Source organism: Borostomias antarcticus (genome assembly GCF_949987555.1).
Source record: "Borostomias antarcticus genome assembly, chromosome: 11".
Classification (NCBI taxonomy): Eukaryota; Metazoa; Chordata; class Actinopteri; order Stomiiformes; family Stomiidae; genus Borostomias; species Borostomias antarcticus.
In genome coordinates this window covers 24,675,515-24,693,436 of record NC_140244.1, presented here as the reverse complement: position 1 = coordinate 24,693,436, position 17,922 = coordinate 24,675,515, and the positions used below count along the sequence as shown (strand labels likewise).

General features: G+C 47.4%; 2 protein-coding genes across 2 annotated transcripts in view; both read left to right on the top strand.

Annotated features, from left to right (window-relative positions):
- The window catches only part of LOC311315528 (uncharacterized protein), a 23,634-nt gene extending 19,622 nt beyond the window's left edge, over positions 1–4,012 (top strand). Inside the window, exons 11-12 of the mRNA XM_084446198.1 lie at positions 2,409–2,578; positions 3,149–4,012. Coding sequence (XP_084302324.1) covers positions 2,409–2,578; positions 3,149–3,343 — 365 coding nt within the window. The 3' untranslated portion in view covers positions 3,344–4,012. The remainder of the gene's footprint in view (positions 1–2,408; positions 2,579–3,148) is intronic.
- Positions 4,013–5,921: 1,909 nt separating this feature from the next.
- Positions 5,922–16,661, top strand: LOC311315527 (PHD finger protein 20-like; the record flags this gene model as incomplete). Its single annotated transcript, XM_084446197.1, has 18 exons — positions 5,922–6,004; positions 6,088–6,259; positions 7,077–7,161; positions 7,425–7,498; positions 7,608–7,854; positions 7,960–8,055; positions 8,450–8,569; positions 9,340–9,399; positions 9,538–9,846; positions 10,420–10,500; positions 10,619–10,732; positions 11,076–11,239; positions 11,351–11,511; positions 11,657–11,762; positions 13,790–13,980; positions 14,095–14,434; positions 14,642–14,873; positions 15,718–16,661. 18 exons carry the CDS (start codon positions 5,922–5,924, stop codon positions 15,870–15,872), a joined length of 2,790 nt encoding a protein of 929 aa, XP_084302323.1. The 3' UTR covers positions 15,873–16,661.
- Positions 16,662–17,922: the final 1,261 nt, after the last annotated feature.

The window sequence follows — 17,922 nt, the reverse complement described above, 5'->3', positions numbered from 1 at the left end:
GACAAGAGTTTTGGGAGAATATTGAGATTTTTTCTTTGTTATTTTTTGGGGGCCAATCAAAAGCAAGCCATTAGCAGAATGTTGGTTGGTGTGTTGAAACTACTGCACTGAAACATTAGGATTTGTTACCTAAAAAGGAATTTGTTATTGTGCTGAGCGATGAGGCATTCCCACACACGTTTGTCCTGACGGCATCTTGGCTCTCGGGGAAAGTCTCTAATGCAGGCGTTGCCATGGCGTTAGAAGATATTTAAACTGGTTGATCCCCAGGTTGATACAGTAGAAGGAGGCAGGGTTGTGATTGATGTTTTTGTCTTGATGCTTTTAATGTCTCATGTAAAGCACTTTGAATTGCCTTGTTGCTGAAATGTGGTATACAAATAAACTTGCCTTGCCTTGTCTTAAAGACCACCTAGCTGGATGTGAACAGAACTGTGAATATATTGTTTTAGATAGATATTGGTCTGGGAGGTGATATTCACCTCAGTCATTGGTATTTACTCTCCTCCATCTACAGTACAACTAATTTGGCTTTGGAGAAATTAGCAAACTGATGTCTTCATTTGCCTCGTCTGAGCTAATTGTTTTACGTGTAGGTGGATGTACCTGGATTTGGACTGGTTATCTGGGAACTCTTCTAGGTTGAAAGAATAGTGTCTTGAATCAATCTTGCTCAGTTGATTTCTTTTCCCACTACAAGTGGGATGCAAAGAATTAGTTTAAATCCACTTTAATTGACCATATATAAACAGACTACTTACTGTAAATACCCACACAGTGGAGAACCTCTTCGATTAGAATGACCAAGGGTCTTAAATCCAAAGCATGTGTCATTAGGAAGCCTCATTTAAAAGATTTTGTCCGTTTTTGTTGTTGTTGCATTATTTATTTAATGTAGATTTAGTTAGAATCTGCTTTGTCCCGGACACCGAGCTAGCTTTTAATCACTTCTTACACTTTTAATTCTCTCCCTGAGAAACACGCCCCCCTATACGAATGAAAGGATCAAAATCGTTTCAGACCCTGGTTTTCTGCAGAACTGTCCTCCCAGTGATCTGGCTGGTCTAAAGCCAGACATCCTGGCCTTCTGTCAGACTGGCTGCATGTCAGACAACGCTGAATGAAACTAAATCTGATTAGTATCTGTCCTCTGGAAGCTCCAGGGGAAATGCTGCTAGCCTCTGGAGAATATCGAAATAAAATATAAAAAAAAAAAACAGTGTTGTCTAGCCGAAATGAGTTTTCTCCGGAGGGTGGCTGGGGTCTCCCTGAGAGATCGGGTGAGAAGTTCAGTCATCCGGGAGAGACTCGGAGTAGAGCCGCTGCTCCTCTGCGTCGAAAGGAGCCAGTTGACGTGGTTCGGGCATCTAGTGAGGATGCCTGCTGGGCGCCTCCCTAGGGAGGTGTTCCAGGCGTGTCCGGCTGGGAGGAGGCCGCGGGGTAGATCCAGGACCAGGTGGCGGGATTACATCTCCGCACTGGTCTGGGAGCGGCTAAAGATTCCCCAGGCAGAGCTGGTTGATGCTGCCAGGGAAAGGGATGTCTGGGGCCCCCTGCTGGAACTGCTGCCTCCGCGACCCGACCCCGGATAAGAGGATGAAGATGGATGGATGGATGTCTAGCCAAGATTTTCGAATCCTTAGTGAATTCTCAGTTACAAGCTTTCTTGGAGGCATTCAATATTCTTCAATCTCAACAATCAGGGTTTCGAACTCCCTAAAACATGTCTCTCTGGAGAGGTTCAAGGTTCTGGTAGAAGGTTCTGGTAGAGGGTTCTGGTTCAAGGTTCTGGTAGAAGGTGCGCTCCATGTCCACAGTACATGTTTCTTGTGGTTTTGTTTTTATTTTTGGATCTTGTGACGTCTTTCTGTGATTTTTATGTTCTGTTCGCCCTATTCTGTATGTATTATTGTTGTAATCAGGGCGGCATTGAAAAAGAGAGATTGCTCTCAGCTGTCTTCCCTGAATAAATAAAGGTTTCAATCCAATTCAATGTCTAATTCTGCTACAGAGTAACGTGTTCTTCTTACAGTTTGGCTGTTGGGAAGAGAGAATCATGCGAGGTTATGTAGAAAAATGTGTTAGTGAGACATGGACGTCAGTGACATGCTTAATATACAGTAGATTAATGAGGCAATCAAAATGTGATGTTACTGAAATCTGGCTAAAATGAAACGCCGATTAAAATATATTTTTTTTGTCATTTTGACAACTATTTGAGTAAATAATTATTCAAATGACAGTGTGACTAAGACATATGTAATTCTAGTGAAACTGACTAAGACTAGACTAATTCCAAAATTAAGATGGTGATGACTGTGTGTGTGTGTGTGTGTGTCTGTGTGTGTGTGTGCGCGCGTGTGTGTGTGCGTGTGTGTGTGTGCGTGCGTGCGTGTGTGTGTGTGTAGCATCTCTGTTGAAGCTGTGGTACCGGGAGCTGGAAGAGCCGTTAATCCCTCAGAACTTCTACCAGGACTGCATCAGTAACCATGACGACCCTGAGGCAGCTGTGGGAGTGGTCCAGTCGCTGCCGGAGCTCAACAGGCTGGTGCTCTGCTACTTCATCCACTTCCTACAGGTACCACACACACACACACTCACACACACACACACACACACACACACACGCACTCACACACAAACACACACACAAACACACACAAACAAACACTCTCTCACATACACACACACACACACACACAAACATATACACACTCACACACACACACACATAAACACTCACACACGCACACAAACACTCTCACACACACAAACATATACACACAAACACTCACACACACAAACACTCACACACACACAAACACTCACACACACAAACATTCTCTCTCACACACACACACAAACACTCACACACACACACACACACAAACACTCTCTCACACACACACACACAAACACTCACACAAACACAGGCACACAGACCCACACACGGATCACAAACACACACAAACACTCACACACACCCACACAAACACACACACACACACAGTCACTACATACAAACATGCGCACACACACAAACGCACACATACCACACACACACACACACAAACAAACACATACACATTGCCTTACTAGAACATAGTACAGTAGTCTCTAAAACATCTCCCTCCACCCTTCCTCTCAGGTGTTTGCCCAGCCGGTGAACGTCAGCAGGACCAAGATGGATGTCAATAACCTCGCCATGGTGATGGCGCCCAACTGTCTGCGCTGCCAATCAGACGAGCCGCTGGTCATCTTCCAGAACACTCGCAGAGAGATGTCCTTCCTGCGCACGCTCATCGTTCACCTGGATACTGCTGACATCACTAGCATCACATGACCTGGCCTGCTTCAGGTCACATGACCTGGCCTGATTCAGGTCACATGACCTGGCCTGATTCAGGTCACGAGATGATCAACTGATCACCAGCCCCCCCTCAGAACACCATCACTGTCTCTCTCTCTCTCTGGGCATCAGAACCAATCACTTCTCTTTCTTGCCTGACTCTCTCCATCCTACCTCCGGATATCTCCCTGAGACTGATGGTCTCACTCTCTCACTGCTCATGGTCCATAATGGAAGAGGAAGGACAGCATTGCTACTGTGTGTGTCAGTGTCAGAGGGGCTGGGTCATGTTAAAATCAGCCAGATCTTCTAGCAGGCTGCCTTGGCTACATTTAGCTGTGGTTGGAGTTTGGCTTTGGCCTTCATATGGAAGACCTATGGAGATGTGTGTGTGTGTGTGTGTGAGAGAGAGAGAGAGAGAGAGAGAGAGAGAGAGAGAGAGAGAGAGAGAGAGAGAGAGAGAGAGAGAGAGAGAGAGAACAGCAGCTGTAATTAGAGGGTGTGTTGAGCCAGAGTTTAGCAGACTGTTAACCCCTTCCCTCCTGTCACAGACAATGTCAGACTCTCCACTTCTGCCTCCCATCTCTCCCTGCATATACAGCTCAACCTCTCTCTGACTTACTGGTCAGTTCTTACCGGTTTTCAGGATTCTTTGTGTGTGAGTTTGCTGTGACACTTTTTGCTTTTTAATATTAATTCTGATTTGTGATACATTTATTTCAGAAATAATTGATAAAAAATCAAGTTTGTAGATTTATGAAAATTGAGCGTCTGTTGTCTTCCTGCTTTCTTTCTTCCTGTGGGAATAAGTCAGTATTTTGTGTGTGTGTGTGTGTGTGTGTGTGTGAGAGAGAGAGAGAGAGAGAGAGAGAGAGAGCGAGAGCAAGTGCAAGTGAGCCTTTTGATGTGTGAAACAGGATTTAGCTTGCCCGTTTGTGAGTCTCGACTCTCACCAGCTGCTGTTGTCTTGTAACATCAGGCACACCTCAATACACACACACACACACACACACAGTCGACAGGCCAGAGAAGCGTGCACACACACACACACACACACACACACACACACACACACACATAGTCGACAGGGCAAAGAAGACCGCGCTGGATTCAGAGACTGGCGGGGACCGGTACAGCATGGCAAGGCTTTCCTTTTTTTTATTGAACAAATAATTCTTGACAAAATTTGGCCAGGCTTTCCTCTGCGGTGGGAGACTTGGTTGTAGCCTACTACTGACCTCTGGCGGACTTCAAACGAAACGCATTTGTTTACACCGTCTGACCCTAACTTTGTTATGCAGACGTACGGGCTTTCCACATACGCTATTTAAAAAAACAAGAAATCCTTGCCTAGTAACATTCATGAATGAGAGTTATTTTATTTCTCATATTCATATGCCTCTGTGCTTTACAATTTCTCTAACTGTAGTCGTGGCATTACGCTGTGGACTGATAAATTGCACAGCTCTTGCCTAACGGCGGTTGTCTTGCATAGCAAGGCGCATGCGCAGATGCGGTCGTCGCGTTTCTCGAAGCTTGGGCGCGCACGCGCACGCGCGTCATCCACGAGAAGAAACAACAAGGAGCACGAGGTAAGGTACCATGCTTTCAGGGTAGATGAGTTAGGAAGTCCAACTTTACAGTATAACTGACTGTGTTTATGCTTCTAGTGTGTATAACATTAACTTGTGAGCATAACGAACTTCTGCACACATTACGATATGCTCTCTGACTAACGTTACGGAGTAAATGGCCAACCAGTTGATTAAAGAAGAGCTACCTCGCTTTAACTGTTACTTACAAAACAAATGATCAGGGACTGTTTGCAAATATCCAGAGAGTTATATTTCTTGTTGTACCTTTCAACTGTTGAAGTAACTAGAAAATTGTATTAACGTTACGTTGCGCTTCTGTTACTCAGTAGCCAGCCTAACGTTAGCTTGCTGAAACACCTTCCAGCTCTGACTGACAGTGGCAACATCCAATGAAACGACTGAATCAAAATCTCTCGTCAGTTTGTGTCCAATCAGCTCATTTGTCTTCGGCGCCAGCTATTATAACCGTATTGATCCTTCAACAGTCTTGATGACGAGCGAAAGAGATCAGAAACACATTTATTTATTAAGATTATGATGAATAGTCACCTGTGTTTTATTTGTGAAAAGCAGTGCTCGGTCCGCAGCACAATGAGATAAGCTTAACAACGTACCACGCACGTTGTCTTTCGAGATATCAAAACTTCATACTTATTAGTTGCATATCTTTCTTTGTTTACCCTTTTGGAACGTCTGGGGGGGGCTCTTTAACCCTATTAACCCTGAAAATAAAGTGACAACATTTCGAATATTAATTGGATTTTCCCTATAATACTAGAAAGCGCAATTTCTCAGCTTTCAGCAAGTGTTGGAGTGAGGAATTTTTTAGATTTGTTAGATATTTTTTAAATATTATTAAATATTTGTTAGATATTTTTTAAAATGTTGCCGGTGACGTGGTCGTATTCAAACTGTTAATACTTTATTTCTCTTTCCTTTCTCTCTCCATCCTCCCAGGAGGCGACCAGGCCTCCAGGATGACCAAGACTCCTCCCAGCAGACGAGGGATCCGGTTTGAGGTGGGGGCTCAGCTGGAAGCCCGTGACAGCCAAAAGAACTGGTGGGTAGCAACTGTGCTTTCTTCACTATGATCCACTTGTAGGAAACGCTGTTGTAGAGTATTTTCTCTCTCCCGCCACCCAGGTACTGTTCTAGTATAGAGAAGATCGACTATGAGCGGGAGAAGGTGCTGATCCACTATCTCAAGTGGAGCCATCGCCATGACGAGTGGTTCGACTGGAACTCTGCCTACCTTCGACCGCTGGAGCGAATCCAGCTGAGGAGGGAGGGGCTTCAAGAGCCCCGCCCCAGAGTGGTGAGGAAGAGGAGGGGCTTACATACAAGTGCTGCTTCTCAATGCTATTTCAGTCGAGTCACTTGTCTCTTCCCCTGCCCCATCTTCTACTTTTGCCTCTTTTCTCTTCTCCTCTTCTCTCCTCCTCTCACTCCTCTCTCACCTTCGCTCTCCTCCTCCCTCCTCTCTCACCTTCACTCTCCTCCTCTCCTCTCATCTCCTCTTACCTTCTCTCTCCTCATCTCTCCTCCTCTCCTCTCTCTCCTCTCACCTCCTCTCACCTTCTCTCTCCTCCTTCACCTTCTCTCTCCTCCTCTCACCTTCTCTCACCTCCTCTCTCCTCCCCTCTCCTCCTCCCTCCGGTTCTCCCCTCTGGTGTGTCAGGTGACAACAGTACACCTCCATTGTCCAATCAGAAGAAGGGTGAAAGCCACTGTACTGAATATTCATGTACTGACTCCTTTTACTGACTCCTTTTCACTCTATAGTACTGAGTGTGTCCTCTGTGACTGACTCTTCAGTACTGACTCCCCTTTGACTCTTCAGTACTGACTCCCCTTTGACTCTATAGGACTGATCCCCTGACTCTACTGTACTCGTACCTGTTGAAGGTTCTTATGACCACTGGTGGTGTGTGTGTGGTTAGTATTGAGGGGTGTTTGGTTGGTATTGGTGAGTGTGGTTGGTATTGAGGGGTGTGTGGTTGGAATTGGTTTGTGTGTGTATGTGTATGTGTGTGTAGTAGCTATTGATGTATGTGTGTGGTTGTTTTTCTATGCTGGTTTTGTTGTATTTGTATGCACACTGGGTATCTGTACTGGTGTATCTTGGTTTTCAGATGTTCAGGGTGAAGGAGCATGTGCAGGCGTGCTGGTCTGACTGTCGCTTCTACCCAGCCAGGATCCTGGAGGTCAACAAAGACGGTGGGTCCCCTCTCTGCCACAGAGTCCTGGGGTCTATAACCAACTAACCTCAGCTACAGGGCGGTGCCCAGGGGTCTATAACCAACTAACCTCAGCTACAGGGCAGTGCCCAGGTGTCTATAACCAACTAACCTCAGCTACAGGGCGGTGCCCAGGGGTCTATAACCAACTAACCTCAGCTACAGGGCGGTGCCCAGGTGTCTATAACCAACAGGAGTTCAGGTTTACCTGGTATAGTTAACAGGACTCTGTCTACTCTCTAGATTCCTACACGGTGAAGTTCTATGATGGAGTGGTGAAGAAAGTGAAGGCCACCAAAGTAAAGCCATTGGAGAAGGTCAGGTGATCTAGTTGTTATTTGTGATTGGTCTGAATCTGAGACTGATCCCTAGATGGCCGGCTTGATAATGGTCGACGTGTGTGTGTGCGTGTGCGTGTGTGCGTAGACTGGGAAGGCCAGACAGACGGACAGAACTCTGGAAAAGAATAAATTGGAGCAGAGCACCAAGAGAGAGACTGGTCCAGCAGGAAGTGATGCGTCTGACCAGGGTGGAGAGAGTGAGGAAGGAGACCAAAAGGAAGAAGATGGACGCAGGAAGGGGGAAGAGCAGAGGGGAGGGGCCGGAGATACCGAGGAGGAGACTGCAAGAGAGACACCGCCATCGTCCAAGAAGTCCAGGAGCCAACCTGCAGGTAGAGGGGGGAGGAGGGGAATGGGCTCTCTCAGGATTGAGCTCCAGCTGGTTGGAGGTGTCTCGTTTGTTTGTTAAGATGATTTCTGATTGGTTTGTTCTCTAGTGAGCGAGCGAAGCAGAACTGAGTTGAGGAGGAAGAGGATAGGATCTTCATCACGCCTCCCCAACACCAAGAGGAAGAGGCCAGACAGCAATAAAGGTCTGTCTGCCTGCCCGTCCGTCTGTCTGCCTGCCTGCCTGCCCGTCTGTCTGCCTGCCCGTCTGTCTGCCTGCCTGCCCATCTGTCTGTCTGCCTGCCTGCCCGTCTGTCTGCCTGCCTGCCCGTCTGTCTGCCTGCCCGTCTGCCTGCCTGCCCGTCTGTCTGCCTGCCCGTCTGTCTGCCTGCCCGTCTGTCTGCCTGCCTGCCCGTCTGTCTGTCTGCCTGCCCGTCTGTCTGCCTGCCCGTCTGCCTGCCCGTCTGTCTGTCTGCCTGCCTGTTTGTCTGTCTGTTGTTCTGTCTCTTTAAATTGGGTGTGTGAAAAAAGGTGGTACTTTTGGACTAATGGGATGCACCCATTGTCACCTGCTACTCATCATGCTGTTCTCTTCCCCAGTCACAAGCAGTCGATCACAGAGTCAGCAGGCCAGACCAGACTCCATCCCAGACGCCTCAACGCTAAGCTCCGCCCAGACAGCCTTCACAGAGAGGGGTGCTGAAGCCTCGCCAGACATGGGTAGACTTCTCCGTCACTGACTCCTCTCCTCTCTGACTCCTCTCCTCTCTGACTCCACTCCTCTCTGACTCCTCTCCTCTCTGACTCCTCTCCACTCTGACTCCTCTCCTCTCTGACTCCTCTCCTCTCTGACTCCTCTCTGACTCCGCTCCACTCTGACTCCTCTCTGACTCCTCTCTGACTCCACTCCTCTCTGACTCCTCTCCTCTCTGACTCTGCTCCGCTCTGACTCCTCTCTGACTCCACTCCTCTCTGACTCCTCTCTGACTCTGCTCCGCTCTGACTCCTCTCCTCTCTGACTCTGCTCCTCTCTGACTCCTCTCTGACTCTGCTCCGCTCTGACTCCTCTCCTCTCTGACTCTGCTCCTCTCTGACTCCTCTCTGACTCCTCTCCTCTCTTGAGTCTACAGCGCTGACTCCTGTCTTCTGACTCCAGAACTGATTCCTCTTTGACAGACTTCTGTGACTTTGACTTTACTGTACTGACTCCTTTTTGACTACTGTACTGACTCATGTCCTCTGACTCTACTGTACTGACTCCTGTCTGTGTCCTCTGTGACTGACTCTACAGTACTGACTCCTCTTTGACTCTATAGTACCGATTCCCTGACTCTACTGACTCTTGTCCTCTGACTCTACATTAATGACTCATATTTGACTATAGTACTTACTCCTGTCCTCTGTTATCTGACTCTATAGGGATGTCACGATACCAAAAATGTTGTAGTCGATGCCAATACCAGTGAAATTCCACGATTCTCTGATTACAGAGACCGCACTGAAGCACCAAGTCCACCTGCCCACCACACACAAGTACAGCAGAGAACCATGTGAGTACCAACACATTTCTCTCTCTCTTTATCACTCTCTTACACACACACACACACACACACACACCCTGCGCACAACCCATAGAATATACAGCATAACTAAGTGCAGTTATTGATTGAACTGTATATCTACTTCAGTGTACAGAGTTATCAAAAACCAGCCTCCCCCCATCCTCTCCATTGAGCTGGACCACAACCCATTCAAGTGCCAGGCACCAGGCTGTACCAAGTCCTTCAGGAAGGTGTCTCTGCTGCAGTACCACATCAAGTATTACCATGACGACTGCCAGATGGCCAGCGGGTTGCAAGCTGCCGGCCAGGAGACATCCAGGAGGACACACCCCCTCGCGGAGGGGCGGGGCTTCTTCAGTGAAAGGCGGAAGGAGAACCAACAGCACAACAACAATCATCTCCATGACGCCAAAGAGTGGAGTGCCAAGGAAACAGGTTAATGGACCATACCGGTCTAAATATGATTTGATCTCCTAAAACTAGTCAACCAAATCACATTACCGCAATCCATTTTCCAAAGGAAAGCTTACGTTAAAAGATATTTGTATTTTTGCGTTTTAGTTACATTTCAAAAGTTAAACGTGATGGCTTCAAAAAACATTTTAAAATTGTTCCCTCGTTGCGCTGACTAACTCACCCCGGTTAATTTCAAATAATTTTCAGTAGTTATTATTTTCGTTTTAACCCTCTTTGGGCAGCCTACACCAATGGTCTGTCTTCTTCCTGTTTACATGGTGGGCGTTTAAGAATCTTCTCCTTAAATGTCGTCTTACGAACTTCTCGACTGTGCGTATGTATCTAACATTCTGAAGCGCTCTTGAGTTCACTACGGCGTGAGCAAATGTTTAGTTAATTAAGTGAACCCAGTGTAATACAGCCAAAGACTAGGGGGGCTCTAGTCACTAGTCTCACTACTGTAGTATACGCTGAGATGGAGACCAGGGCTACCGGTCACACCTGGTCTCAGTTCTGCTCTACTGACCGGCTACTCCTCCCTCGGTCCTGTAGGCTTGAAGATCCAACAGAAGAGAGGGAGAAACTTCCTCCGCATCAAGCTGAAGAAGAATAAGAAAAAGAGGTCCAAGTCAGGTGTGTGTGTGTGTGTGTATGTGCGGGCGTGCTTGAGTGTGTGTGCTTGAGTGTGTGTGTGTGCGTGCTTGAGTGTGTGTGTGTCCGGCTGACTAATTCTGTGATCCCCCTTTGACAGAGAAGCGTGGCGAAAATCTAGGCTCCGCCTTATCGTGGCCTCAGGCCCACCGCTCTCTTAGACGCCCACGTCCACCCCTGAGCGCCGGGCTAGAACACGACAAGCACCACGATGGTGAGTACCCTCCTCCAGACACACACACACACACACCGACCCTCCGTTGTCTATTTGTCTGCTGGGCACCCTTGTTCACCGCCATCATGACTGTCATGTTGCTAGAGACAGATTTTACCGGCTCAGATGAGCTCTGTCTACTACAGGGTTCAAAATGTCACATTTTCCACCAAGGACTTTTTTTTCAGTTGGTGGCACCAGCACAGCACTTAGTGTCACCAAACCGTTTGACGTTGCACGTCCAATATAGGGGTCAAATCTCTGCTCTGTCTACCAGCATATGGTTTGACCAGCTGATGTTTGGCCTTGTTTCTAGTGGCTGAATCTTCTTTTCCCCTGGCAGAGGAGGGCAGTGATTGGTCGACAGCCAGCGCCGAGTGGAGTGAGGAGGAGGAGCTTGATGTGACCACACCCATGTCACAACAGAGTTCTGCTACGGCAGCAGAGGACCGTGGCATCGTACGCTGTGTGTGTGAGGTAGAAGAAGAGGATGACTTCATGATCCAGGTGAGGCTCACCTGGACACACACACCCACATTCACGGCAACACTCACAGACGCACTAACCTTGTTGCGTAGGGAGAGATCTTCACGGTAACTGTGGTTGTGTGTGTTCTAGTGTGACCAGTGCCTCTGCTGGCAGCATGGTGCGTGTATGGGCCTGTTTGAGGACAACGTCCCCGAGGTGTACGTCTGCTGTGCCTGCAGAGAGACAGCAGGTGAGATCGCCCGCTGCCCGGTCCAATCGACATTTCACTTCCTGTTTCGTTTCCATTTGCGGTCAGAGCACTGAAACTTAGGTTGTGGTTATGGTTAGTGGTGGTTATATGGTTAACTAACTCCATCGTATCAACTGGGTGCGGTCATTGTATCAAACCTGCCGCCATATTAGATAAACGGTTGTGATTGCCCCTATCCAGAACAGGCCGGGTGGAAATCTGTCTGGATGGGAGCGATACCAGACTGATCTATGGAGAGAAACAGAGTGTGAGCTGACGTCATCAGGATGGCAATGCCAAGCTAACATTAGGGTACTGATAATTATGTTGGTTTTCCACTGAACGTTAAAAGTATCAACTCGATTTTTCAGTTTGCTCGGAACCTCGAAGGAGGTGCTCCACAAGAAGTAGCGTAGCGACTCGACTCGGCTGCACTTGCTTTTTAACACAGAGGACAACTGAAAAAAGCAAGTACAGCCGAGTAGGGCTGGGTTAAAAAAATAGATTACCGGTAATCGATTCTGAATCAAATGATTCCGAATCGATTCATGAATCCCAAAATCGATCTTTTATTTAATGAATGAATGAATAAATGAAGGAATGAATAGTTCATTCAATGATTCATCATTCATTTTTGGAAATCAGTATCGATACCCAGCCGTAGTAGTCCTGTTGATGTGTTGCATAACTGGGCAGTCATGTAATTAAAGTTACAGCTAAAAAAAAATAAAACAGGTTTTAGTAACACTAACCGAATATTGAATCGAATTGAATCGTTATAATCGATTCTGAACCTTGTGAATCGGAATCGAATCGATTCTTGAAATTCAAATCGATACCCAGCCCTACAGCCGAGTCAAGTTGCTGCGCTACTTTTTCCGGATCACCTCCTTCAAGGTTCTGAGTGAACTGAAGGGTGACGTGAAAACGCTGCAGACTACTGATTGGTCAGGCGTACGCTCAAACAAGTTCAAATTCACAATGTTACGAGCTATAGAGTAGGCTTCAAGCATTTTCAATCTGGCTGAATCTTTTATTGTCTTAATTAGTGGATTATTAACAGCTGTGCCACTTGTGTGGACATTTTTATGGACCAATACCCACCGACCGCGCGAGCTACAGATCCCAAGGGCACAGCCAGCTTTGTGTCCGGTCGCTGGACAACTGGGACGAATCCTGACCTGTCGGTGTTGATAACTACTGTGCCTTCCTCCGGGCCCCCCCAGGAGCTGAGTCAGACAGACTTGCCTCAGCCCTGCTGTCTAGACTCAGTCAAAGGAGACAAGAGCGCTGGGAGGAGGACATTAACTCCAGCGACTTCTCACACTCTCACAACCTCACTGGTAGGACCAGACACTCACCCCGTCACTGCCCCATCTCTGCAAACACAATCGCATCACAATTTGTGAAAAGTGGAACATACGAGGACAAAGACCAGGAATTGTCACGTCTCTGGAAGGCCATTCACACACCAATGGCGGTAGCTGCCATGAAAGGTGCTAACCTGCTCATTGGGAGCAATTTGGGGTTAGGTGTCTTGCTCAAGGACACTTTGACATGTGTAAAGTCAGAGCTGGGATTCGAACCACTGACCCTTCGATCACTGAACGACCCACTCTACCAACTGAGCTACAGCCGCCCCACAACAAGGAAGCCAAACGTGAGCTCCGAATTCACATCGATGGAACACCCCTCATGCTGCGCCGAACCAACCTATCTCGGCGTGACATTGGACAGGTCGCTCACGTTCCGCCGACACCTCGAGTCACTGCGCAAGAAGTTAACAGCTCGTGTGGCGTTGATGAGGCGAATGGTCCGATCAGGCTTGGGCACCAGCGCAAAAACTCTGCGTACGGCAGCCCTAGCCCTGGTCTACTCCACCAGTGAATATTGCGCACCGGTGTGGTGCCGCAGTGCTCACACCCGCCTTATCGATCGAGAGACGTCTCGTCTGATAATTTATAGCGAAAATGCTTCCTAGACGAATATCTTAATCTTATTGCTAGTTAGAAACGTGGTTGGAAAGATAAAAGGTGCAAGATAACGTCTATATAGCCTAAATAAATAGAAAATAATTTCCATTAATGTTAGTTTTAACCAGGTGCAGCCAACTTACTTCTTTGCGTCGCGTTAAAGCACGTTTTGCAAGTCGACGTATTGACGAAGTCGATGACATCAATGTTTCGCACCAGGCCTAGTTCTAGGCAGGCATTTGTTTGAATACCTCTGCTCTAGTGGAAATGAGGAATAACTGTCTTATGTGGGTGTTTGGGTGTTTGTGTGTGTGTGTGTGTGTACACATAACATTATTTGTCATACTGTGGGCATCTTCAGGGCAGCGTCGGAGCCATCGCTACTGGTATGACGATGACTGGTTCAGCAACGCTCGCATGTATGGCCTTTCGTTTGTGGAGGAGAACTACTCTGAACGCAACGCTAGCAAGATGGCGGCCACTCACCAGTTGCTAGGAGACGTGCAGCAACTCTTTCTGCTTCTCCAGGGTCTGCAGCTCAAGATCAACATCCTGCAGTGAGTCAGAGGCCAGGGGTCAGACATGGGAGCACCATTGAGGTCCCCATACCGCTCACTGTGCGTGTTTGTGTGTGTGTGTTTCTGTGTGTACGTGTGCACGTGTGCATGCAGGACGGAGGCCCATCCTGACCTGAAGCTATGGAAGCAGCCCTGGATGCAGGGGGAGGAGCTAGAGACCAGACCACCCCCCACAGCCAATAGGGGAGAGAAGGCAGCATCAGGCCACGCCCCCTATGAGGAGACCAACGGGGCTACTTCGCTCCACACGTCATATATCAGTAGAGAGCACTGCTACCAGAAGACAGCCGCGTGTTACCCAGCAGCCCTGGCGGTGAGGACGCGCGGCTCCGACCTGGAGCACAGCCTCCGCCAGAGCGAGGAGCTCATCTACGGTGGCCCTGAGGAGACACAGCGCGTCATGATCAAGACTACAGCCCTGCATGAAGACAAGGTCACACACACACCCCCCCCCTCCTGGGTTATTAAAGTTAATCTTATCTTAGGTGACCTCCTATTAGATCTATATAGACCTGATATATGGGATGACAAAGAAGCTATTGAGTGAGCTAACTGGCTGTGGGGAGGCGTTTGTGCGTGTGTTCATAAAGCTAGGATGTGGAGACTGATGACGCGAGTGTGTGTGTGTGTGTGTGTTTAGGGGGTGGAGCTGCAGTGTGGGGAGAAGAAGAAGAACCTAGGACAGCTGAAGACAGAGGAGGCGGAGCCCACAAACACACACCCTGAAACGCACCCTGACACACACATCGACCCCCCCTGTGTGTCAGAGGTGGGGCGTCGGCAGCAGTGGCGGGTGAACCTCCTGGACCACATTCAGGCACTCCAGAACCAGCTCACACACAGAATGGACCTGATAGAGAACGAACTGGATGGTTAGTCTCTATCCAAAGTGTTTCTGATCCGTCGGTCCTCTCCCATGCCCTAGTGTTGGAGACCAGTAGACTGCTGTATCTCTCCCTCTTGTCTTTCAGTCTCTCCCATGCCCTAGTGTTGGAGACCAGTAGACTGCTGTATCTCCCTCTTGTCTTTCAGTCTCTCCCATGCCCTAGTGTTGGAGACCAGTAGGCTGCTGTATCTCTCCCTCTTGTCTTTCAGTCTCTCCCATGCCCTAGTGTTGGAGACCAGTAGACTGCTGTATCTCTCCCTCTTGTCTTTCAGTCTCTCCCATGCCCTAGTGTTGGAGACCAGTAGACTGCTGTATCTCCCTCTTGTCTTTCAGTCTCTCCCATGCCCTAGTGTTGGAGACCAGTAGACTGCTGTATCTCCCTCTTGTCTTTCAGTCTCTCCCATGCCCTAGTGTTGGAGACCAGTAGACTGCTGTATCTCCCTCTTGTCTTTCAGTCTCTCCCATGCCCTAGTGTTGGAGACCAGTAGACTGCTGTATCTCTCTCTTGTCTTTCAGTCACTCCCATGCCCTAGTGTTGGAGACCAGTAGACTGCTGTATCTCCCTCTTGTCTTTCAGTCTCTCCCATGCCCTAGTGTTGGAGACCAGTAGACTAAAGTATGTCTGTCTGGAGGGCTGAAAATTAACACCTGCCACCGACCAAATGCAGATAGAATTTAAAATTGGCGACTAGATTTCGGAAGGCTATCTGAAAAAAATATATACTTGGCTGGTAGATTTTTTCATCTACAGTCTCCTTGGCAGGTGACTCACCGTGAGCCAAAACGTTAATTTTCACCCCTGTCTGTCTGTCTGTCTGTCTCCCCCTCAGGGTTGGAGCAGTGGCTGGATCACACAGGGGAGCTGGAGCCTCCCGACCCTCTGTCCCATCTTCCACAGCTCAAACAGCGAATCAGACGCCTCCTGACCGACCTCGGTACCGTGCAGCGCGTGTCCCTGTGTTGCTCCTCTGGGGGGCGCCGGTGAGCTCTCTGCTAGTGTGGGGAGGTGCCACTGAGCTGCCAGCCTGGGGGTTGTTAGGAGTAGTAAGCCTGGGGGCTTGTTAGGAGTAGTTAGCCTGGGGGGTTGTTAGGAGTAGTTAGCAAGGCTGGTATAAAGCCATGTTTAAGCCAGGGAAAGGTACAGTCTTTGTCACTCAAGACTGGAAAGCCCAGTGATGATTATCTCTGGTCACTAAACTTGGTATTTTAGCAGTAGGGTTTTTACATTTAGAATATAGATTAATGTGATACAGGCCATACTCTCTCTTTCGCAAATATTTTTAGATGCATGTTTGTCAAGTGTCAGATGGATATTTTGCTTAGGGTTACAGTTAAAGCTGCGATCAGTGGTTTTATTTTACCAATAAATTCCGCTAGATGGCTGTCAGAGACTTGTTTACAAACGAATGGCTAAAATGAATGGCCAGAGCCATATAAGGCATGATGAAAAATATGCGTTAACTTTTTTTCCATGACTAAGACGAGACGTTGAATTCACGAAAACGGATCTTTGAAAATAAAAACAGACTAAATCACAGATTTAAGACAAGGAAATGCTACATACCTCGTCTATTTGGGCAATTGTTATTACCATTGCCAGCTAGCTAACAGTTAATTTATGCAGGGAACGAGCAACGTTATTGCCAGGGATGGTCAAACTCCCATAGAGAATGAATGATTTAGTACGTGTGGGTGAGACTAGGGCTATTAGTTCTTTACATCCAGCACACAAGGGTATATAAGAGAGGAGACTGGCAGTCCTTTACGTGAATGATGGAGCAATCTGTACACACTGTCTTCAGTTAGCCTAGCTAACATACACAGAGAGCGCGCAACAGCCTTCCAGTGTTGCCAACTCCTCTGTAAGGGTAGTAGCTGTTGGCTCTACCCAATTTTTTTTTTATTTTTTTTATTTTTTTTTATGAACTTTTTTTTTGGGGGGGGGGGGGGGGGGGGGCAGCATTGACAGGGCAAAATCAGCTCTCCCAAAAGTAATTTGCATAATGTGCATTATCTGAAAGAGGCCAGCTGCTATCTGGCCACTTGAGTGCTGTGTGAGTGGTGAGGAGGAGGAGACGGCAGCTCTTGTTGTACTCTGCTCTCGTGAGCTCGGATGTAATGTGAACCACGGAACAGGATATGTTAACTGCTTTTGCAGAGCTGTCAACACAGTAATTATCCAAATGACCAGAAAAACTCGCTAGATTTGTCGCTGGTCGCTTTTGACTAATTAAGTTGCCAAGGGGGTCTGGAAAGTCGCCAGAGATGGCGACAGTTGACAAGTTGGCAACACTTCTGCCCTCATAGTAATACATATAATATGAGCTCACAGCCGTATTACTTAGTGTATATGCTCAACCCATATACTATAAGGGCAATGTAATCAGCTGGCTTGGAGGGACATCTAGCGGACAACCAAAGTACTGAAACTAGACTATTATAGACATGGGGTCCCTGAGAAGGGAAGTAAAGGAGTTTAATGTGGCTCTAAGATGGACTATTAAATGTGACTAAAAGTAGACTAAAACTTTTTAGCAATGAAAACTAGACAAAAACGAAGAAGGGTAAAATGACTTGATGTGACTAAAACGAACATGCATTTTTGTCTTAAGACTAAATCTAAAATAGCTGCCAAAATCAAGCGCTCCAGGCTTAACACTCTTGATATAAGGATTTTTCTGGAACATCAGTGGAGCGAAATTCACTTCCTAAATCGACCCCAACCCCCAAAAAAAGTGTGTGTGTGTCACTGCGCCCTATTGACAATAAAGGGCATAAATGCTAGAATAACAACAGACAGGTGACTGACAACGAGTTGAAGGATGCTAGTACGCTATGGCTCAGTTAAAGAATTTGATATCGGGTGGTTCTAATTTGTTTTTTACAATGTGAATAAAATCACTGATTGCAGCTTTAAATGTTTTATGCTTTATAATGATGTGTTTTAAGATCATAGATTTAAGATCAAAACTTGTAAAAGCCTCTCTTTTAAAAAATAATATATGTTCATTCTAATAAAAGTAGCTATTGAGCTG